This window comes from Pistacia vera, unplaced genomic scaffold, assembly GCF_008641045.1.
Source record: "Pistacia vera cultivar Batoury unplaced genomic scaffold, PisVer_v2 Contig71, whole genome shotgun sequence".
Classification (NCBI taxonomy): domain Eukaryota; kingdom Viridiplantae; phylum Streptophyta; class Magnoliopsida; order Sapindales; family Anacardiaceae; genus Pistacia; species Pistacia vera.
Window position 1 is genome coordinate 597,580 of NW_022196568.1, and position 24,245 is coordinate 621,824.

The 24,245-nt window shown below is 36.5% G+C and overlaps 2 protein-coding genes and 2 pseudogenes across 2 annotated transcripts; 2 read left to right on the top strand and 2 right to left on the bottom strand.

Moving 5' to 3' along the window:
• On the top strand, positions 1–2,169 carry LOC116114347 (probable leucine-rich repeat receptor-like protein kinase At1g35710). The gene is made up of 2 exons (XM_031400490.1): positions 1–1,188; positions 1,408–2,169. Exons 1-2 carry the CDS (start codon positions 1–3, stop codon positions 2,167–2,169), a joined length of 1,950 nt encoding a protein of 649 aa, XP_031256350.1.
• A 1,900-nt stretch (positions 2,170–4,069) lies between these two features.
• LOC116114348 (pleiotropic drug resistance protein 3-like) lies at positions 4,070–5,438 on the bottom strand. The gene is made up of 5 exons (XM_031400491.1): positions 5,417–5,438; positions 5,057–5,331; positions 4,858–4,941; positions 4,592–4,725; positions 4,070–4,371 (listed from the first exon to the last, which is right to left on the bottom strand). The coding sequence occupies exons 1-5, from the start codon at positions 5,436–5,438 to the stop codon at positions 4,143–4,145; spliced, it is 744 nt and encodes a 247-aa protein (XP_031256351.1). The 3' UTR covers positions 4,070–4,142.
• Positions 5,292–8,741, bottom strand: LOC116114465 (annotated as a pseudogene).
• Positions 8,742–21,968: 13,227 nt separating this feature from the next.
• LOC116114349 lies at positions 21,969–22,453 on the top strand (annotated as a pseudogene).
• The last annotated feature ends 1,792 nt before the right edge of the window (positions 22,454–24,245 follow it).

A 24,245-nucleotide genomic window follows, 5' to 3' on the forward strand; every position in this document is an offset into this window, starting at 1 on the left:
ATGGCATTCTCATACCCCAATAAACTCTCCCTTATTTTCTTAAGTCTCCTTGTCGTACTAGATTTTCAACTAAATGTTGCTTTTGATTCCACTCAAGAAGCACAAGCTCTTCTTAAATGGAAAGCCAGCCTTCAAAACCAGACCCATTTTGTCCTCTCTTCATGGTCTCTTTATCCTGTTAATGCTACCAATAATTCTACTCAACACAGAACCAAAATAAACCATTGTACTAATTGGGTTGGAGTTTCTTGTGACCATGCTGGAAGCATCCATAGATTGAACCTGTCTACTATAGGTTTAAAAGGTACGCTCAATGAATTGTCATTCTCATCAATTCCTCATCTTACATATCTTGATCTTTCCATTACTGAACTCTTTGGAGTTATCCCTACACAAATTCGTAATCTCTCCAAACTGAAGTATCTTGACTTGTTAACTAATCAGTTTTCTGGGAAAATACCAACTGAAATCGGTCTCCTTACATATCTTGAGACACTCCACCTGGTTGAGAATCAGTTGGATAGTTCAATTCCAAAAGAAATAAGCCAACTAAGTTCTCTTAGTGAACTGGCTCTGTATAGTAACCGCTTGGACGGCTCAATTCCTGCTTCTTTGGGAAATTTGAGCAACTTGGCTTTGTTGTATCTTTTTAATAATTCACTTTTTGGTTCCATTCCTTCAGAGATGCAAAACCTCTTGAATCTGGTCGAACTTTACATTGATACCAATAGCTTAACTGGTTCAATCCCGTCAAGTCTTGGAAACCTTAGAAACCTAGAAGTCTTGCACATGTTCCACAACCAGCTTTTTGGTTCCATTCCTCAAGAATTAGGAAATTTGGAGTCTCTCACTAATATTAGTCTTCATAGCAACAATCTTTCAGGTTCAATTCCACCGTCTCTCGGAGGCTTGAGAAATCTCCTCAATCTTCATTCATACAATAATCAACTTTCTGGCTATATTCCCCCTGAAATAGGGAACCTGAGAAACCTTGTTGATTTAGAGTTAAGCCAAAATCTACTCAGTGGTTCTATTCCCGATTCCTTTAAAAATCTGAGCAACTTAAAGATCTTATTCCTTTGTGAAAACAATCTTTCTGGTACCATTCCCCAGGAAATTGGAAATTTCATGAGTTTTACTATATTAGAAATAGACCATAACGGCTTCACCGGTTCTTTACCCCATAATGTATGTCATGGTGGTTCACTTGAGAGGTTTAGTGCAAAAAACAACAATTTTTTTGGTCCAATTCCCAAAGACTTGAGAAATTGCACAAGCCTAACAAGAATCCTTTTACAAGGAAACCAACTTGTTGGCAATATACCTGAAGAATTTGGCATCTATCCAAAGCTAGATTTACTAGATCTCAGTCATAATAAATTTTTTGGTGAAATCTCATCTAGCTAGGGAAAGTGTCCAAAATTAGGCACCCTAAAGATAGCAGAGAATAATCTTACTGGCAGTATACCAATTGAACTTGGGAACTTAACTCTACTGGACGTTCTTGATCTTTCTTCAAATCATCTGGTTGGGGAGATTCCAAAAGAATTTGGAAATTTAACTTCTCTAGAGCATTTAAATCTGAATGGCAATCAACTTATTGGTGGTATACCTCCGGAAATTGGATTACTCACTGAAATTAAGAGTCTTGATTTGTCTGCAAAAAGGTTGAGCACTCCAATCCCTGTAAGTCTTGGGAACTTGTTGAAAATGTTTTACTTGAATTTGAGCAACAACCAGTTTATCCAAGAAATTCCACCTCAGTTGGGGAAGCTAAGTCTGCTGATAGAGCTAGATTTGAGTCATAACTTCCTCAGTGGAAAGATACCCTCTGAAATCTGTGATTTAGAGGACTCGCAGAATCTTAATATCTCTCACAATAACCTATCTAGTTTCATTCCAAGAGAATTTGAGAAGATGCACTTGTTGAGTGTTAACATATCTGACAATGAGTTGCAGGGTCCAATTCTAAACACCACAGCATTTCGAAATGCTACCATTGAAGAATTGCGAGGGAACAAAGATTTGTGTGGTGATGTCAGAGGGTTGCAACCTTGCAAAACTTCATTACCTGCAACAAAACATGGCCTGAAAAAGGGTTTGAGAATCTTTTTTATAATGTTTTTCCCTCTTCTAAGAGCTCTTGCTCTTTCGGTTGTGGTGATCTAAATACTCTTGAATTCCAAAAGAATGAAAAGAGACTCACAAGATCAAGAAAGTGTTATGAACAATGAAGAATTTCATTCAATGTCAACTTTTAAAGGCAGACAAATGTATGAAAAAATCATATTAGCAACAAATGATTTTGATGCTAGCCACTTCATTGGGAAAGGTAGTCATGGAAGTGTTTACAAAGCTGAGTTATCACCGGAGAATATTGTAGCAGTTAAGAAAATGCACTCTACATATACAGGTGATATAGACAACCAAAAAGAGTTTCTAAACGAAATAAAAGTATTGACAGAGATAAGGCATCGAAATATTGTGCAATTTTTTGGTTTTTGTTCACATTCTCGACACTCATTCTTAGTCTACAAGTATCTTGAGAGGGGTAGCTTGGCCACAATTTTGAGCAATGAAGCATGAGCAGTAGTGCTAGATTGGAGTAAGAGAGTGAATGTCATAAAAGGTGTGACTCATGCCATGTCTTACATGCACCATGATTGCTTCCCACCAATTGTCCATCGTGACATATAAGCAAGAACGTGTTGCTAGATATGGAATATGTAGCTTATGTCTCAGATTTTGGAATTGCTAAGCTTCTCAAGCCAGACTCAACTAATTGGACTCAACTTGCAGGCACATGTGGATATGTTGCACCAGGTATATAATTCCTTAACTATCATTTTACAGTACCCTTATTGGATAATCAATGTAAAGATAGCATATTTCTTTTACTTTGCGGAGCTTGCTTACACAATGAATTTGAGCGAGAAATGTGATGTGTATAGCTTTGGAGTATTGGCATTGGAGGTCATCCTAGGGAAGCATCCTGGAGATGTTCTCGCCCCATTTTAGGTTCATCTGCAAACATGAACATTGAGCTTGACGATATGCTGGATCCAAGGCTTCCATTTCCCTCCTTGGAAGTTTAGAACAAACTAATTTCCATCATGGATGTGGCCTTTTTATGCTTAGATGCAAATCCACAGTCGAGTCCGACCATGCAAATTGTGTCTCATCTTTTGTGCAACTAAATCTTGTCATTCTAGTACACTATTTCTTAAGTTTCTGATATATATTGTTTGTAAGCTTTGTCCTGCATGTACTAGCTTAGTTAAGACCATGTAAATCTTTTTTTCTATATTTTACTGAATTACATATTTAATAAAAGTTATCATATTTGTTAGAATTTCAAAAGCCAAGAAAAAACAAGCTGCCTCTGATCATGTATTAGAGAGATAAAAAAATAAAATAAAAAATAGCAATGTGCGGAGAATATCACACACACATAAACACGATATTGCACACATAAACACAATATTTGCGTGGTTTGATATAACTTGTCTATATCCACGGATGAGAGAAATTCATTATAAATTTATGAACACGATACAAGAGTGTATAACACCATCAACCTATAAGGCGAGAACTATACCCTATGATGTTCTATAAGCATAACACCATCAACCCATTATATAGGCGGACATTCTATTCCTATAGTGTTTAATACCCCTTCTCACATCTTCTCATTCCCTCTTTCACATAGTTTCTCTTATAATTATGAATTGGCTCTAACCCCTATATTTATCGACAAGATAGGACATTATTTTTCTACCAGGATTCATATTTCAAATCCTAATATGACTCCTTTTATTTAATTTATTCTCCTATTTTAACTCAAAATAAGGTCCTAAACCAATTCTACTTTCCCAATACAACTCAAAGTAAAGCAAAACAAATATTCTCCAATACAAACTCCTAAAATAGAAATTTGCCTAAAACTGAAATTCTCCTAAAAATCTTCATAAACTACCAAAAAGTGTTCACATTCCAACAATATTTCTGGAATTTATCTACACTGAGACTTGAGAGTGACTGGTTACAAAAATTCTCAATTGGTTGTTGAAACAGTGCAGCTGACACTTAGCACAAGCTACCAGCTGATTATTCATATGCCAACATCAATAAGATTGAATTGACTAACATTTTCTTTCCTTGCTGCCAAAACAGATGCCACTCAGCAGAGATAAAGCAGTTACGAAAAGGATGCGTGCCAAGTTGTAAGAAGGACTTCTCCAGTAAGACAAATGCAGTTTCCAATAGCATGCTTTGAACTGCCCCCAACTATTCTGTGGAAAACGGGTAGGAAAATGCAAGTCCTTTGAACCAGAAGGCGAACTCAATCTCCTAACCAACTCTTTGTTCTCCCTGCATAGAGCAAGAGAGTCATGTACAAGCTAAATTTCAACGATTTCGGTTAAGTAAATATCATCTACAAATCTATACTATATTCTCTTAATTTGTATTGGTCAATCACCCACGAAAAATGATTCATATGATGCATTTTGCTGAGAAAAGGTACACAGATTTACAGAACAAGTGCTCATAGGCTGAGATTTAATAAAGTCAACCCATAATTTGTACTCACTGAGATAAGGTGGACTCGTTATATATTTGTGCAAAATCAACCTGAAGTTCAGCTTCCACAGACTTAGAAGTAACCTCTAACATCCACGTTGCTGAATTATAATTGTCCTTAATCTTGGGCACCCCACTGATATTCTATTGCAAGAATGACAAGAAAATGGAATTAGGGCCAATAATTGTAGTTTGGCAGAGACCAGATATTACTATGTTAAAAAGCAAAGATGGAAAATTTGTCTTGTAGTTACAAAACTTGCTGAAGAAACTTACCTCAAAGTACTGAATAACCTTACTTGAGTGCAGATCCAGTGGCCCGCAATAGATAATTCGTCCTCCAGATTTCATTAAAATCAACTGCAGTGAGATCAAGAGGTATTAGAATTGTCATCATAGATATATACATTGGAGCAGGCAACGAAGGTAGCCAATTAGAATGCATAAAGTGAAAGTAAGCTTTAATATTAATTACATCATCAAATGCCTCAAAGATGTCTATGCTTGGTTGGTGGATGGTGCAAACAACTGTTCTTCCTGTTTGAACAGCATTCTTCACTGCTCTCATAACAATTGCAGCTGCTCTTGCATCTAAACCTGAACTGGGTTCATCCAAGAATATGATGGAAGGGTTTGCAACATGCTCAACAGCTATGGTCAGCCGTTTTCGTTGCTCAGTCGATAAGCCACTAACTCCCGGCAAACCTATCAGAGAATCTTTGATCTCATCAAGCTCAATAGTTTCAAGGACTTCATTTACAAATGCCTGGGTGCAAAGTCGAAAGATATTTCAGTGAAACTCAATCTCAATGATCAATCCGAGACCAAATGCTACATAAGCACCAGAAGGATATCATACAGCTTTAGTTTTTGAGTCAATCTGAGGTGAAAGGCGCAGCCAAGCAGATTATATTACTGATTCTTCAACAGTAACTTGCGGAGAATGTATGTCATTTTGCTCGCAATAACCAGATATTCTTGCAAATGTATCTTGAATCTTTGGGCATCCACCAATTCTTATCTCTCCTTGAATAGTGCCACCAGTTTTCCTTCCAGACAGAACATCCATAAGAGTTGTTTTTCCAGCTCCACTGACACCCATTAATGCTTAAGAATACCAGGCCTGAATGCACCAGTAATATCCGAAAGAAGCTGGAGCTTTTTCTCCTCAAAACCTCGCTTTTTCATTTCCTAAGATAAAATTGCAGCATAAGCCTTAAATATTCAGACTACTTAAAAATCTAGAGGAAAACTAGCTTTAGCATGATTACCTGAGGGGCATCCACATAGTACTGCACATCTTGAAAAGTTAAAGTTAGAGGCTCAAAAGGTAAAACCATCCTTCCTGCAACATTCAAAGATAAGATTTAGAAAACACAAGAGACATACATTACTATAAAATATAATTTTGAAATAGTCATTAACCTCTAGAATTATACATATTATAGAATTTAAATTTGCTCACCCTTTTTAGGTCCTGCAACAGTTTTTAGAGGAGCATTACTGGATTTTCTATATTTGTCTAAGCCACTACTATCATCTTCTTTTTCTTGCAGTTCAGAGTACTTTTCATAAGAAATGATGGCACGGGATTTTCCTGGAGCTGAACACGTACCAATGTATCAGTTAGCGCATGTAATGTACAAATTCTCATAAAAGAAGGAAATGAAGCAGTGGAAGATGCCCTTACGCTTCAAAAATGTCAAAGCCAAGGTAAAAATAAGATTGAAAAGCACCATGAATCCAATTAAAGCACCAATGGAGATCCAGTAAAAATAACTATCGAAATTCAATCCACGGCTCTCCAGTGTTTGCTGTCCTAAAGTTGTGTTTCCTGACATTATCTGTGAATCGAACAAACAATTCCCACATAATGAATAATTTATCCTTTTCTTAAGTTAATTCTATTCCTGCAAGTGAATTGGTTTAAATTGTCAAATAAAATTACCTTCTCCCAACGAGGAGCAAGAAATTCATTTACTGTCATGCCTATCTCCCCATATGTCAAAGGACAAACCCAAAATCCCCACTCTAGCCAAGAAGGCATAGATGCTGAAGCTCAAAAAGTAAACACTTAGTTCAATTCTCAAATAAAAACTCACAGAAATGAATACTGGAAACCCAATCTTACTTCTTGGAATGACAAATCCTCCAAATAATAATAGTAAAAATGTACAAACATTGCCAGCAGTCATAGTAGCAACCATAGTTCGGCAGATCGAGGCAATAGAACGAAACATCGATATTGATGTTAGGTGCACAAGGAAGAGTAGAAGGAACTGGCGGAAGAACCTAATAAACACAACGAAAACCAAAAAAAAAAAAAAAAAGGGTGAGGGCAGTCCAAAGAAATGCTTTCATCATGAAGATCATATATGTGCTCAGCAAGAGATAAATTCTAGTCGTTGCAGAACCTAAAGAAAGAGCAGTAGCAAATAGCCACCATGCAAAGCATCCTGTGGCCTAGATTATGAATTTAGAAATCTTAGAACATCAATAACTATTCTCCTTCAGAGTCATTTCATTTTGTCATCTTTGCTCCAAGCATCTTAAATTACTAAAATAGATGGTTACTGTCATCAAACCTGGAACAATTGTGTTAGCCACATCCCACATAAGAGACAGAGGAAATGGGATCAAACATATGCGATAGCTACATATGTTTTAATATAACTCCTTTTGCATTTTCCACTTAAGAAAAAAAACATTTCTATCTTAGACTCACCTTCCAACTTCAGGACTGTAACCAATAACATAGTAAGTGAGGGCAGTCCAAACAAAAGCTTCCAAAAATGAAAGTGGAGCCTTGAGGATACTAGTCGGAATTGCATAAGCCCAGGCAGGATAGAAGCACAAATCTCTCTGTTTATAAAAAACTGCAAGTCTTGAGACTGTCATGCTTAGCTCTGGAAATCCGTCGACGAGGAGAATAACAAGTGCATAGAATAAAGATCCCATATAGTAATTTACATCTATAACACCAACAGCCATTTGAGTACGTAGAAACACCGTCATTGTTATTGAAGCTATGATAACTAGCTGCACAGACAAAGAATGCAAAATTGCTTCCGGATTAGAAGGCACATATAAGTGGATCTATAAATGATAATAACATGAAATGATTTTAATAAAGGATGGTACCTGTGTGGATTTGAATATGTAAGTGAAAGAATTCCTCTTCATCAAAAGAAATTCCCTATTTGTGCAAGCTTTAAAAAGTTCCCATTTGGTTAACGAGAACTTCTCAAAGGATAGAGCATTTTTGTGTCTCTGAGACTTGATAAATGGCTTTGCAAGCTCCTCATCCAGCTTCAAGCCCATATGAGATTCCTTAAACTTTTTGACAAAGTGTTCAATGGAAACATACCTATAAAGCTGCTCTTTGTGGTGCCAATACTGGGCTTGATCTTTCCTAGAGAGAACCTGGAGCAATACAAATTAGCAAAAAGATCCACTTCATACAGTAAAAAGGGGATAAATATTAATGTTGTAAATCTACCTCCTGAAGGAAGTCAGCAACTCCTTTCCTCTCCGGGCACCTAAAGCCACAGTCCTCAAAGAACTTGCAAATGTAAGTGGGTGGCCCATGATACACAATCCTCCCTTCTGCCATCAGAATTATGTCATCGAAGAGATCGAAAGTCTCCGGTGCTGGCTGAAGAAGTGAAATCAATGCCGTGGCATCAGTAATATGCACCAAATGCTTTAGGAAGGAGACTATTTGAAAAGTGGTGGAACTGTCTAAGCCATTTGATATTTCATCCATGAAAAGAGCTCTTGTTGGCCCCACAATCAACTCTCCTATGTAACAACACCAGAAGATAATTCTTAGAATAACATTGATCGTCTTTTTCAAGTAAAAAGCTAAATCATCATATATCTATAATATAGTCATTGGCATATGAATACTACCTGTAGTCAACCTTTTCTTTTGACCTCCAGAGATACCTCTTCTCATGGCATCTCCAACCAGTGTGTCAGCACAGATATCAAGTCCCAGAATCTGAAAGAAAAAGCACAGAAAATATTCCATGCAAATATGCATGTCTCAGTAAGTTATAAAAAAGAAACAGGATTTTACTTGCTGAAATACCTTTAAAATGTAGTCTGTTTGCAGGGTACTTTCAAGTCCTTTGACCGATTTTGCCTGTAATAACAATATCAGTTTCAGTTACCAGCAGGATCCAGAGCAGTGCATGGAAAGTTCTAATGCACAGAAGAAAAAAAAGAGAAAAAGAAAAAACCTGAAATACTACATTACTACTAGGTGGCGTTTGGTTCAAGGAATATTAGATTATTAGGAATGTTGGATTACTGGAAAGTTAGATTATCTTAAAGATTATTGAGAATCTTTAAGAAAATGTGCTTGGTTAGTTGATGGGTATGTTATATTAATATGTTTGGTTGGGAGGAATAAATTTGTGAGTATGTTATTTAGATTACAGACTTGTCCTCTAATTAAATATTATTATTGTATTATTTTTTAACATTGGTTATTATTTGGATTATTATAATCCCCCTGCATTTAAAAACTTAGCAAAAACAACCCCATAATAAAAGTTTGGAAAATCAACAAAGCACCCCCACCAAGCCAGCCATTGTTGGCCGCCGGCAACCACCGCAAGCTGCCAGCAGCCAGCAACCTAACAGCACGCGAAAGGTAGAAAATGGCCTTCGTGCACCGTATGGCCATCGATCTAGCCGTTGACAGTCACATCGATGACGGATCTAGCCTTTGACGGCCAGGTTAGATTTTGCCGTCAACGGCCAGATCTGGCAGAAAATGGCCATATCGGCGTACGGTGGCCATTTTTGGCCTTTCGTGCATCGTTCCGGCCATGACGGCTGCTAGCCACGGTGGTGGTTGCCGGCGGCAGGTGGGTGGGGGTGGTGGCTTGGGCGGGTTGCAATTTGTTTTGAATTCGAAGGTAATTTTGTCCAAAAATTTAATTAATTGGGGTGAAATAGTAAAAGCAACATTCATGTAAATAAATTTAAAAGTAAAGGCATTATTGTCGTAAAATTTTATTAATAAGGGATAGAATTGTAACAAAAAAGATTACTCTGATATCTTACAATACCTAAAAAGTTGGAGGTAATCTGATTACCTCCAATATTACCAATAGTAACTACTATTGGTATTTGAAGATTACCGGAATCTTATATTACTTGACAACTAAACGTGGTAATCAAGTAATATAAAATGACATAACCCTAATAATTTCAATTACCCCCAACCAAACGACCCTTATCTGTTATAACTTATTAGTGCAATTGTCTAACAGTGACATGACCCGCCTCGACCCTCCCTATCCCATAAGCTCCGGGCACACCTATCAGACTCGGGCGACCGAGACGTGCCGTGTGGGAATCTAAAAAAAAAACCTGTATTCTGAATACGCTTTTCATAAAAACATTCGCTTGAATTCTTTTTGAAAGCATAAACACATAAGATATATAGATACATTTGAAAATCTGAAAGTTAACTTGTACGTTCATAAAATCCAAAAAAACAGATGGTATCAGATCTTCATATCTTTTATAATCAACACAGGACATAAACATAGGGATAAAACATAATTCTGTAGCGGGAACATGCATGACATTTTTACACACATGATGAGTCGATGACATGTGGCCCAACCTCGAGAGGAAACGCTTCTTAGCATGACTCTTCCTGTGAACCTGGGAAAATGAGGACTAAAAAATGGTGAGCTGAAATACTCAGTGAGTGGGGGATTGGGGAGAGTTTGCAAAACATTCTTCAAACAATAGTCATGGCATGCAATAGTTCTTATGAAATCCTGAAAAACAACATGATTNCATAGTTAACATCAGTAATACTACGAAAACTTGAAGTGTAACTTCTAAATGAGGACCTTAAGCTTCTTCCAATTTCCGCTAACTCAATTCTGAGAGACTCTATTTCATCAGGACCTGCCAGCTGAGCCATTATTATTGTTGCATAAACTGAAGGGCTAAAGAGAGAAGAAGAACAAGTGTAAGTTTGAGTCACTGCATGTGTATGAAAATGAAGGAAGATATATATAATAATGGAAGTGGGTGAGGTAATCCATGGCGTCATGCAAGTGATGGCATGTAAATTGCTGTCAAAATGGTTGTTTACACGCATTATATTTCAACTGGGAATGAAATATTATTCTTCTGTTATTACGTTACATTACATGTTTGATTCCTTTCACATTGTATCGTCAGCTCACAGAAGAAACGGAGGAATATCATTTATTTAAACGCCAGAGTTGTTGAGCTGAAGTAAGAATTATCTTGACTTGACTGTTAAACAAAGTATGAATATTTTAGTAGAGTGAAGTTGTGGTGTACTTTGCCGCTTCCTATGATAACAATAAAATAATAAAGATCACCATAATCCCAGCAATGAAATATGAAAACTTTAAGGAAACTGAACAATTTTAGGCCATAACATTCATTGATTGAGTTCGTCTCATCGCCCATGACAGGTATAAATAATGTTGATGCATGATACTTTGCTGGAAGTGCATCAAATTTCCAGTTTGCAGTTTGAATGTTTTTGGCGCCAATTGAATTCAGTTTCTGCAGTTGGTCTGACGTGTGTGAGCTGCAGTTTTTGGTGCGTTTTGGTTGATTTGTTTAGGTGTGATTAAGACCTGTAAATGATGTATTTTGAGCATTTTTTGTTAATTGTTAAATCTCTGCTGTAGTTGTTGTAACAGTGGATGGTTTAGTTGTATTGTTGTATAAATCATCAGTTTTAATGAAGAGATAAAAACTTTTCCATACACTCCTCAGTTTTTTCCTTTCTTTTCTTTGAATTCTCCGGTCATAACACCATCAAATGGTATCAGAGCCAGCTTAAAAAACCTGAAAAACTCTTCCTCACATAATCAATTCTTCACTTTGTCCTCAAAAACTCCACCTTGCATTCAACAACCTCCCTGTTTCAGACCATCTGTTTGAACTAATGGCTGTTTAATCAGAATTGATGTCACCTCTAGTTTTCAATGGAGAACATTATCATATGTGGGCTGTAAAAATGAAGGCTTCCCTTCAGGGACAGGGCTTGTGGCAGTAGGTAGAGGAGAATAGGCAGCCAGCACCCTTGGGACCAAATCCCACCCTGAACCAGAATGCATGAAAAGGAAGCTGCCAAGTCACCAAGAGCACCTTGTGTTCACAAGGATTATGGCTTATGAAACTCCAAAGGAGGCATGGGACAAGTTGAGAGAGGAATACATGGGAAGTAGCACAGCTAGGTAAATGCAAGTGCTGAATTTGAGAAGAGAGTTTGAGCTGTTGAGGATGAAAGAATCAGAGAAAGTGAAGGATTATGTTGATAGGCTAATGAATGTAGTCAACAAAATCAGGTTGTTAGGGGTTGAGTTAATAGATAGAAGAGTGGTGGGGAAGGTCTTGGTGAGCTTGCCCGAGAGGTTTGAGTCCAAAATTTCTTCCCTTGAGGACTTTAAGGACATGGCTCAGATCACCTTGACTGAGCTTGTTTATGCACTCCAAGCTCAAGGGCAAAGAAGACTCTTGAGGCAGGAAGACACAAGTGAGGGAGCAATGGTAGCAAATCAAAAAGGCAAGCCTGCACAAGGACATAATAGGAGGTATGTTGGGGATAAAAAGGGGAAAGAAAGGAGTAACAGTCAGTGGGAAAAATCAGGTGGGGTGAAGGAGTATCCTGCCTGCACTCACTGCAAAAATAAAGAGCATTATGATAGAAGTTGCTGGTATAGACCAGGGATACAATGTAGAGGTTGCAAGCAATTTGGGCACATAGAAAAGGTTTGCAAGAACAAGGGAAGCCAGCCAACACAGCAAGCTCAAGTTGGAGAAGATCAACAACAATGTCAGGAGGCTAAATAGGTCTTTGTGGCCTCCTATTACACAACGCAGATCAGCAATGAAGCTTGGCTGATTGACAATGGCTACACCAACCACATGGCTGCAGACCTACAAAAATTCATCAATTTGGACAGCTCGTATAGTTCCAAAGTTAAAATTGGAAATGGTGACTTTGTGGAGGTCAAAGGCATAGGAGATGTGTTTGTCCAAACATTATCAAGTACGAAAATTATCCCTTATGTCTTGTATGTACCTGAAATTAGTCAAAATTTGTTAAGTGTTGGGCAAATGTTAGAGAAGGATTATTCTCTAATTTTCAAAACCAAGCTTGTATCATATTAGATGCCGATGGAAATGAACTAATGTGTGTGAAAAAAAGGTTCCCAGTTGAGTGGAAGAATCCTGGTTACTTAGCCTTGTCATCTTGGCTGGAAGAATATGAAATTTGGCACAAAAGGCTTGGTCATTTTCATTATAATGGTCTCAAAGAGCTTAGGAGCAAAAATATGGTTTTGGACCTGCCTAAGATTGAACAGAAGAAAAGTCTTTGCAGTGCTTGCCAACTTGGTAAGCTCAGCAGGCCACCCTTTCCCACGGATGAGGTCTGGAGAGCAACTGAAAAACTCCAACTGATCTATACTGATGTTTGTGGCCCTATGCAAGCTGAATCCATGAGTGGGAGTAGGTACTTTGTGCTATTCATTGATGACCTCATACGGATGACTTGGGTGTATTTCCTAAAGGTAAAGAATGAGGTTGCTGTAGTATTTAAAAGTTTCAAGCTACAGGTGGAGAATCAAACAGGGCTGAGAATTAAGACTATAAAGAGTGATAATGTGACAGAATACACATCAAAAGAGTTTGATTCCATTTGCAAAGATGCAGGGATCAAGCATCAATTCACTACTCCATATACTCCACAACAAAATGGAGTTAGTGAAAGGAAGAATAGGATGCTCATGGAGATGGCTAGCTGTATGATTATAGAGAAAAGATTGCCAAGAATGTTTTGGGCTGAAGCTATCAAAACAAGGGTTTATATCCTCAATAGACTCCCAACCAAGGCTGTCAAGAATCAGAATCCATTTGAAGCCTGGAATGGAGTCAAACCGACAGTGAGTAGTCTTAAAGTGTTTAGGAGCATTTGCTATGTAATGGTTCCAGCAAACAAAAGAGGCAAATTAGATGAAAAATTAGAAGTTGGAATTTTTATAGGGTACAACAGTCAGTCCAAAGGCTATAGAGTCTACATTCCTGAATCCAAAAGAATTGTGATTACAAGGAATGTAAAGGTTGATGAGAGAGCAATCTAGAATTGGGAGGATAAAAAGATTGATGCCGACTACAAACTATAGTAGCCAATCGAGAGTCTGATTGAAGAGGCTAAAACTGAAAAGGATGAAGAGCCTTCGATTAGAGGGACCAAAACCTTGGTTGATGTCTATGCAAGAAGTAATATGGTTGTGCTTGAACCAAGGAATTATGCTGAAGCTACTGAGTCAGAAGCTTGGAGGAATGCAATGCAGGAGGAGATGTCAATGATAGAGAAAAACAACACTTGGAAGCTTGTTGACATACCTGGAAATAGGAAAGTAATCCAAGTGAAGTGGATTTACAAGAAAAAACTTAATCCTAATGGTATAGTCCATAAAGACAAAGCAATGCTGGTGGTTAAGGGGTTTGCACAGCAGCATGTTGTGGATTTTTCTAACACTTTTGCTTCGGTGGCCAGGCATGACATTATCAGGTTACTCCTTGCTATAACAGCTCAATTTGGCTGGAAAATCTTCCAGCTTGATGTTAAATCAGCATTCCTAAATGGTTGGTTGAGTGAGGAAATCTTTGTGGAGCAACCTGAAGGTTATCAAGTCAAGGGTGAAGAAGATAAAGTGTACCTGGTGAAGAAGGCTTTATATGGCCTGAAGTAGGCACCTAGAGACTGGTACATTCGCATATATGACTATTTAAGTAGCCTAGGATATGTTAGAAGTCCTAATGAGCAAACACTTTATGTTAGGGAGACTAAAGGTGACTTTATTGTTGTCTCTTTGTATGTGGATGATCTGCTGATCATAGGGAGTAATTTAGAACAATTGAGCCAGTTTAAGAAGTCCATGCAAAGTGAATTTGAGATGAAAGATTTGGGGGAAATGACATACTTCCTTGGTATGGAAATATTTCAGTCCAATAATGGAATTTTTGTGTGCCAAGGAGGTATGCAAATGAAGTCCTCAGGAAGTTTGGCATGGAAAGTTGCAAACCAGTAGACACTCCATTGGTTCCCAATTTGAAGCTAAGTAACGATGATGGTGCAATGAGAGTGGATGCGGGGCTGTTTAGAAGCCTAATTGGATGCTTGTTGTACTTAACAGCCACATAACGAGACCTCATGTTTGCTTCCAACTATCTTTCCAGGTTCATGAGTAGTCCAAGTGAATTGCATTTTAGGGTAGCCAAGAGAGTGTTAAGATATGTGAAAGGGAGCTCCAGGCTTGGCATTTGGTTCAAAAGGTCTGAAAACCTAAAGTTGCTGGGTTATACCAATAATGACTGGGGAGGATCCTGTGATGACATGAAAAGCACCTCAGGTTATCTGTTTTACATAAACTCTGGTGCAATTTGTTGGTTGTCCAAGAAACAGGAGACCGTGGCTCAGTCCACAGTAGAAGCAAGGTATATATCTGCTACAGCAGCTGTGAACCAAGCCATTTGGCTTAGGAAAATTCTAGCAGATTTGAAGCAGAACCAGAGAAGTCCAACTTCAATTCTGTGTGACAACCATTCTACAGTTGCCATGGCCAAAAATCTAGTTCTGCACGGTAAGACCAAGCATATCAAGATAAAATTTCATGCTATGAGGGAAGTTGAAGATAATGGTGAAGTTACTTTAATTCATAGCATGGGTGAGAATCAAACTGCTGACATTATGACCAAAGCATTGTCCAAAGCCAAGTTTGAAGAACTTAGGCTCAAACTTGGTGTTTTCAGCAAAGGTATCAAGGAGGAGTGTTGATGCAATGATACTTTTCTGGAAATGCATCAAATTTCTAGTTCACAGTTTGAATGTTTTTGGCGCCAATTGAATTATGTTTTTGCAGTTGGTCTGACGTATGTGAGCTACAGTTTTTGGTGCATTTTGGTTGATTTGTTTAGGTGTGATTAAGACCTGTTAATGATGTATTTTGAGCATGTTTTGTTGGTTGTTAGAGTTTAAATTCAAATATGAAAAATCTCTATTGTAGTTGTTGTAACAGTGGATGGTTTAGTTGTATTGTTGTATAAATCATCAGTTTTAATGAAGAGATAAAAACTTTTCCATACACTCCTTAGTTTTTTCCTTTCTTTTCTTTGAATTCTTCGGCCATAACACCATCAAATAAAAGTCTAAAGAGACGAAATGATTTGAGTAGATAAGATATTTTAATAAATTTTCTGATTATTTTATGAGTCACAATATACAAAACAAATGGGTGATTGCAACATCAGATGATTTCTGTAATGCCCACATTGAGGTACGTAATTTAACTTATGCCCTCTTATATATATTTAGTAAGTTTTATTGTTATTTTATGAGTATACTAGCTAGAAATAGAGTCATTACAATTTCTCAGCAAAGATAAGACCTTTCAGCTTGGCAGTGTGCAACTGTGTAATACCAAATCAGGTTTGTTCTGTTGCAACTAACAATTTCTTTCTTGGGATTTCAATAGTATTCTTTTCCCGGTTTCCTGCCTTTGAGATTTGTCAAACAGCTGCTAATAGCAAACCAATACAGGCATAAGCTTTTAGAATAATTTTAGATTTTCTTATGAGGAAGGCAAGTCAAATAAGAATATGAATAAGATCTCTGTCGACTCACCATCTACCATACCACAATGAATTGTATATACTTCATACATAAGGTCGTTAGAGTAGAAAAAAAGAAGGCAGGAAATGTGATGCTGACACTATTTGGAATTTCACATTACAGAAAGAAAAGTAACAAAAAAATAATAAAAATCTCTTCAACTTTACAAAAACGCAATCATCAATTCTATTGCTGCATCAAATCTGTACATAATTAAGGTGGCCAAATAGTTATCTGCGGAACAATGGGGATATCCAATGGACTGTTACAACAGTGTTACACCAGACATAAGGATAGAGAAAGAGCAATTGCAGCCTTTTCTTAAAGAAAAAGCTTTAATTGCATGCTCAATCAGTAATTCTACTGATATAGCCCAGTCTTTCACAGATGAAACTTGGACAATCATAACACTTCTAGTTGCCTCAAGTTCTCAATCAGAAATAAACTGCTCACTTCATTTCAGTAGCTTAATCGATTTTAGGAGCCTTAGCCAGCATCCTCAGTCTCTCTTGTTCTAGATCATATACCTTGTCATTCATTCCTACCTTTGCATATGCCTCCATCATGATATCAAAAGTTCTAGAATCTGTTCTAAAATCTGGTTGAGTTTGCTTCTCTTTCATCCGCTAAAAAACTCTTTCCGTCTGCATCAAATCCTCAGCCTTTGCACAAGCGGATATGACTGCATTACAAAATGATGTATTCTCAGGTATCTCAAACTTTGCAGCCAACCTAACACTGCTAATAACCTTATGGAATAGACCTGCATTAGCATATCCATTAATAAGACAACAAAATGTCTTGGTATCCATTCTCATACCCTTAGCACGCATCTGTTCAAATGTGTATTTCATGGACTCGACATAGGATGCATATAATTCATATGGGGTATATACACGAGACTAGTCATGTCTTGTGTAAGAAGCCTGTTTGGTCATATGTTATTCATGTGCGAGGAGAAGTGATGGTCAAGATGGGATCCATTAACTTGAAATAGTTTGGTCCCGAGTTCCTAGACGAATGTCAATAAACATTGGAAAAAAGGAAATCTATGGCCAAAGTACAAAATAGTCATATGGAAAGGAGTTTTATGATGACACATTCCATTGTATTGATTGACGATTCGGATAAAAATTAAGTTACGGGTTTTGACATACTATGGACCTATACTTAATCGGGATTAGACGACAAAGGGATTTTACTACATAGAACGTATAGTCGGGAAAAAAAGGTTCATTGGAGTTTAACTTTATTGTGGCTTAAGGGTTATGGAGCATTGCTAGATGCCTACCATGACCGGTGGGAATTTCGATCATAAAGAGTTATGATGAAACATATCAGATTGCGATATTGGGTCCACGATTAGATTACAGTGAACCTAAGTGGTCACACCTAAAAACCAAGTATGAGAAGAGAGAGAAATACATATCGTTAAAGGTTAACGATGTTCAGATATAAACGTGTGCATCCGAATTTTTGTATTGGTGAGAAATGATTACTCGTGGGAAGCTAGCACTTACGAAGGGTAATAAGATAATTTGGTCATTATTGGATTAGATTCAATAATTGACTAAAATATATTATTGAATTGGATTCAATAATGAGTTAAATATTAAATGGAATTATTTTATATGCCTTGATTTTAAATTTGTTTAAATCAAAGAGTTAAGATTAAATTGAAATTGTGTCAAGGACTTAGGATCAATAATAATTTAATACTAAATTGAAATTATTTCAAAATTATTTCAAGGGTTTGAAAGTAATATTGAATTTGTATTAAGGGTTAATATAGGATTCATATTAATTCAAGGACTTGAGAACAATTTTAAATTATTGCAAAATGGTCCTTGTATATAAATTATTGATATTCCCCAAATTTAATCTAATTTTCATTTTGATTGAAAATCTCTCTGTTAAGCTCTGATGGCCAGCTCTCTCTTCTTCATCTTGGGGTGAACTTTACTTTGAGGATTTTCATCAAATTTGTTAAAGATCTTGAACTCCTTTCAAGTTACGAAAGTTATAAAACATAAAAGGTAACAATTTCACCCTTTGAGTTTCAATAACATGTTATATGACCTTATACCATGCTTTACACCAATTTTACCCTTTCTAAGAATGAATTATTTCACTTGATTTGTTTGCAAATAGGTTGAGCAAACCAATCCCTGGAAGTCTTGGGAACTTGTTGAAAATGTTTTACTTGAATTTGAGCGCCAACCAGTTTACCCAAGAAATTGCATCTTAGTTGGGGAAGCTAAGTCTATTGACAGAGCTAGATTTGAGTCATAACTTCCTCAGTGAAAATATACCCACTGAAATCTATGATTTAGAGGACTTGTAGAATCTTAATATCTCTCACAATAACCTCTCTGGTTTCTGATAAGAGCTTGAAAATACACAATTACTTAGTGGTTTATGGGGACTATTTGGGAGAAATTAGGCTTAAATTGGTAAATTTGCTTAACATTTTCAGAAATGTCTTTTACGGGATCACGGGTGTGTTTGAGTGTTTTCAGGGTATCTATGCTAAATGTTATGTCCAGATGAAAAATCATGTCAACAACATAATGAGTGATGAGTAGAAACAAACGGATCAAGAATCAGAGTTGAATTGAAGAAGTTATAGAGTTTCGAAGTTAAAGAGGAGATTCTAGATTACGCTCTAGTTTGAACATGCTTTGGTGTTTCAACAATAACTTGAGCTATAGATCTCAGATTAAGACAATTCAAATGACTACATTACATATGTTTACCACTTTTCTAGATTCCATCGTTATCATGCTCAAAAATCACAATATCTAGAGTGTTGAGGAATGATGCAAGGTTTGAACTGAAGAGCAAATTCCAGAATCAACAATGCCACAGCATAGTGCCGAGGCACTGTCACGATAGCTAGGTTTCTAATTTCCATGTTTGACTAGGAAATTAGGGTTTTAGGATTCCTAAACTTAGTAGAATGAAGGGAAACGAAACTCTACCCTTTGTGGGATATAGATACAAGTCTTTAGCATTGTTTTAAGGGATTTTTAGGAGAGATCAAGAAGAAAACTATTAGAAGAAAAAAGAAAAGCATCAGAATTTCTGGAGCTTTTGGAGCAAAATCATAGAGAAGTTTTTCTTTGTTTCTCCTTAAACTCATGATTTTTGTTTTAATAAATATGATTGTTTCTTTCATAATTGCTATGAACTAATTTTATTTTCTTGGGCTAAGATGTAGCCCAATCTCTTGATGATTATGTGTTGATTTATTTATGTTGATTTTTATTAGGATTTCTTACTAATTTCGAAGATTAAGGCTCCGTTTGGTTTGCTTTTGGGAATACTATTATTAGTATTCTCAAAAAAGTTAAACGGTAAAATTGCAAAAACTCACAATATTATTCAATATTATTCAACTTTTTTTAAACCCCTTAAATTTGTTAATTTAATTAAATACCCCTAAATATTTTTTTTTAAATTACAAAAACACCCTAGAAACCCATATTTACCAAATTTCGGCCACCATCGCCTGGAGATGGCCGGAATCTGGTATAATGGTGCACTACCGGCTGAATCTGGCCGGTAGTGCGCTGATCTAGCCTTTTCCAGCCAGATCCACGGTGGCTTGGCCGTAGCCGATCGTCAACGACGGCCAACATATGGTTGTCGTTGACCATCAAGGACGGTCGTATCTTTGGCTGTCATTGACGAGCAAATGCGGCCAGATTTAGCCGTCAATGGCCAGATCTAGCCATAGATCTGGCCTTTGCCGACCAGATCCATCGTTGATCTGGCCGAAAAAGGCCATATTGGCACACGACCGGCAAGATCCAACCGGTCATGGCGTGATAGGATGACTCCGGCCACCTTCTGGCGGTGGTGGCTGGCTGTCCGTATTTAATGGGTGGATTGAGGGTATTTTTGTTAACTTTTAATGTTTTATTATAGGGGTGTTTAGTAAATAAACAAACATAGTGGGTATTTATTAATTTCCAAATCCTACATCGTAATCCTCGCTCAATTTAACTTTTTTTAACTTTTTTCAAAAAACTTTTCTAAAAAATGTAAAAAAGTGAACCAAACGGAGCCTAAAACTTTGGAAAATCGTAAAAAATCGTACACTATGCATTTTGGGTCGGGGTTTGTTTTGTTGTGCTCCTAAAATCCCCATTTGAATTATGGTGTGTACACTTGTTGTGCACGCCCTTGGTGTGCAGGGAAAACCTTCCTTTCGTGCACGGTAGGGGCGTACAACACACCGAGGGACAATCTTTTCCCCGGTTATCCGTTCGATCTGATTTTTTGCATGGTGGTGGAGAAAAATGCAAGGAACGAAAGACAGTTGTATTATTATGCCAAATAATTTTTATTCTTAAGAGCCCAAGAATTGAATGAAATAATGGACTAAGTCGAGATCAAGAGATGATATATACTTAGTTGGTCTACGGTAGTAAAACCATAGGTTGAGCGAACGCTAGATATAGGTTACCGCGATTTATGAGGTTTTGGTAAACTTCATAGAGTGTAATGATATCCAATTGTTTAAATCTGATTAGAGATAATTCGGTCTAATAATTAGGGGTTAATTTGATAATTGTTTGAGAGAAAATTATTAGAAACTTAGAGACTTTGACATGTAGGAAGAGCTTAATGAAATTAGCATAAGTTATCAATACATATGAATAACAGTTGGTGTGAAATCTATGCCTTAGGTCTAGTCATCATGCATTAAAACCAAAGATTTATTTAGTGTTTTCTTTTCAGTTTTTTTTATTTAATTTCGATTGTTTATTTTTTAATTTAGATTTTTCTTGATAAAATTTGGATTGATCAAATAGTAATAGGATAGTTTAGTTTGGTAATTTATAGTAGTAATTCTCTTGTGTTTGACATCTGTATACTTACACTTTAGTACATACAAGATTTCATACACTTGCGAAAATCACAACAGTTTCATTTCAATAGATTTTGAGAAGATGCACCTGTTGAGTATTAACATGTCTGACAAAGAGTTGTCGGGTCCAAATCCCAACACCACAGTATTTCGAAATGCTACCATTGAAGAATTACGAGGGAACAAAGATTTGTGTGGTGATGTCAAAGGGCTGCAACCTTGCAAAACTTCATTACCTGTGGCAAAACATGGCCTGAAAAAGGGTTGGAGAATCTTTTTTACAATGTTTTTTTCCTATTCTAGGAGCTCTTGCTCTTTCGGTTGTGGTGATCTTTATACTCTTTAATTCCAGAAGAATGAAAAGAGACTCATAAGATCAAGAAAGTGTTACGAACAATGAAGAATTTCATTCAATATAAACTTTTAAAGGAAGACATATGTATGAAAAAATCATATCAGCAACAAATGATTTTGATGCTAGCCACTTCATTGGGAAAGGTAGTCATGGAAGTGTTTACAAAGCTGAGTTATCACCGTAGAATATTACAGCAGTTAAGAAAATGCACTCTATGTATACAAGTGATATACAACCAAAAAGAGCTCCTAAATGAAATAAAGGTATTGAAAGAGATAAGGCATTGAAATATCATGCAATTTTTTGGTTTTTGTTCACATTCTTGACACTCATTCTTAGTCTTCAAGTATCTTGAGAGGGGTAGCTTGGCCACAATTTTGAGCAATGAAGCAGGAGCAGTAGTGCTAGATTGGAGTAAGAGAGCAAATGTCATAAAAGGTGTGGCTCATGCCATGTCTTACATGCACTATGATTGCTTCCTTCCAATTGTCCATCGTGACATATTAAGCAAGAACGTGTTGCTAGATTGGAATATGTAGCTTATGTCTCAGATTTTGGAATTGCTAAGCTTCTCAAGCCAGACTCAACTAATTGGACTCAACTTGCAAGCACATGTGGATACGTTGCACCAATTATATAATTCCTTCACTATCGTTTTACAGTTCCTTATTGGATAAGCAATGTAAAGATAGCATATTTCTTTCACTTTGCAGAGCTTGCTTACACAATGAATGTGAGCGAGAAATGTGATGTGTATAGCTTTGGGGTGTTGGCATTGGAAGTCATCCTAGGGAAGCATCCCGGAGATGTTCTTGCCCCATTTTCAGGTTCATCTACAAACATGAACATTGAGCTTGACGATATGTTGGATCCAAGGCTTTCATTTCCCTCCTTGGAAGTTCAGAACAAACTAATTTCCATATGGATGTGGCCTTTTTATGCTTAGATACAAATCCGCAATCTAGACTGACCATGCAGATTGTGTCTCATCTTATGTGCAACTAAATCTTGTTATTCTAGTACACTATTTCTTAAGTTTCTGAATATATTGTTTGTAAGCTTTGTCTTCCATGTACCAGCTTAGCAAAGACCAGACAAATCTTTTTTTTATGTATTTTACTGAATTACATATTTAATAAAAGTTATCATATTTGTTAGAATTTCAGAAGCCAAGAAAAAACAAGCTGCCTCTGATACCATGTTAGAAATTAGAGGGGTAAAAAAATAAAATAAAGAATAGCAATGTGTGAAGAATATCACACACACATAAGCACGATATTTGTGTGGTATGACATAACTTGCCTACATCCACGGATGAGAAAAATTCATTATAAATTTATGAACACGATACAAGAGTGTATAACACCATCAACCTATAAGGCGAGAACTATACCCTATGGTGTTTTATACGTATAACACTATCAACCCATTACATAGGCGGACATTCTATTCCTATGGTGTTTAATACCCCTTCTCTCACATCTTCTCATTCCCTCTTTCACATCGTTTCCCTCATAACTATAAATTGGCTCTAACCCTTATATTTATCGGAAAGATAGGACATTATTTTTCTACCAGGATTCATATTTCAAATCCTAATATGACTCCCTTTATTTAATTCATTCTCCTATTTTAACTCAAAATAAGGTCCGAAACCAATTCTACTTTCCCAATACAACTCAAAGTAAAGGAAAACAAATATTCTCCAATACAAACTCCTAAAATAGAAATTCGCCTAAAATTTAAATTCTCCTAAAAATATTCATCAACTACCAAAACGTGTTCACATTCCAAAAATATTTCTGGAATTTATCTACACTGAGACTTGAGAGTGATTGGTTACAAAAATTCTCAATTAGTTGTTGAAATAGTGCAGCTGGCACTTAGCAGTTAGCACAAGCTACCAGCTGCTTATTCATATTTAAAAATAGTGTTCCAAGCTACCAGCTGATTATTCATATTTAAAAATAGTGTTCCTATCCGGGATTATGGCTTTGTTTGGGGTAGTTTTCAAGCATCGTGTTGTTGACTTTGCCTTACTGCATGCATTAACGATCAGAGACTTTCGAAGAATTTCACTTTTGAATAATTAATTTCAAGGGAAATCATCTTTCAAGAAGCATATAATCAAAGAGGACCTACCTCTAAAATAATCAAACTTCTTTGAAAAGGCATCCAATAAAGAGAGAAAGACCTAGACTTGGAATGGTTGATAGATTTTTATTTTTATAAAGTTGTGTAAGTCATTGTCTTTAAAAAAAAAATAAAAAAAAAATAATAATAAATTGTGGTTTATGATATTGAAAGATTACATTTTACAAATTAAGATTTTTGAGACAGAATAGTGGGCATCAAAGTCTCCCTTGGTTTAATTTATAATTATGGTCACTGTGGAAGCATAACACGCTACTTTGAAAATTGGGGTGAAAGAAACTTAAACGTTATTCTTACTTTTTTCGTTACTTCAGTATTTATCCTGGTGAAGAAATTAGGATTTTCTGTTGTGAAAATATAAGATCCTAGAGTGTCTTTTATCCTGGATCAAGAACAAAAACAATTAATTATGTCCACATCAAAGATTGTTTCGTGAAACCATTTTTATACGTAGGGTTGACTCTACAAAGTAACAAATTAGAATGTAGAGTGAAAGATGGTGCACTGACATTTTCCAAGCTCAAAAAGTGCTAGATTCGTTTTATAAATATGGAGTTTCGAATTAGGCTTTGCAGTACACAAAC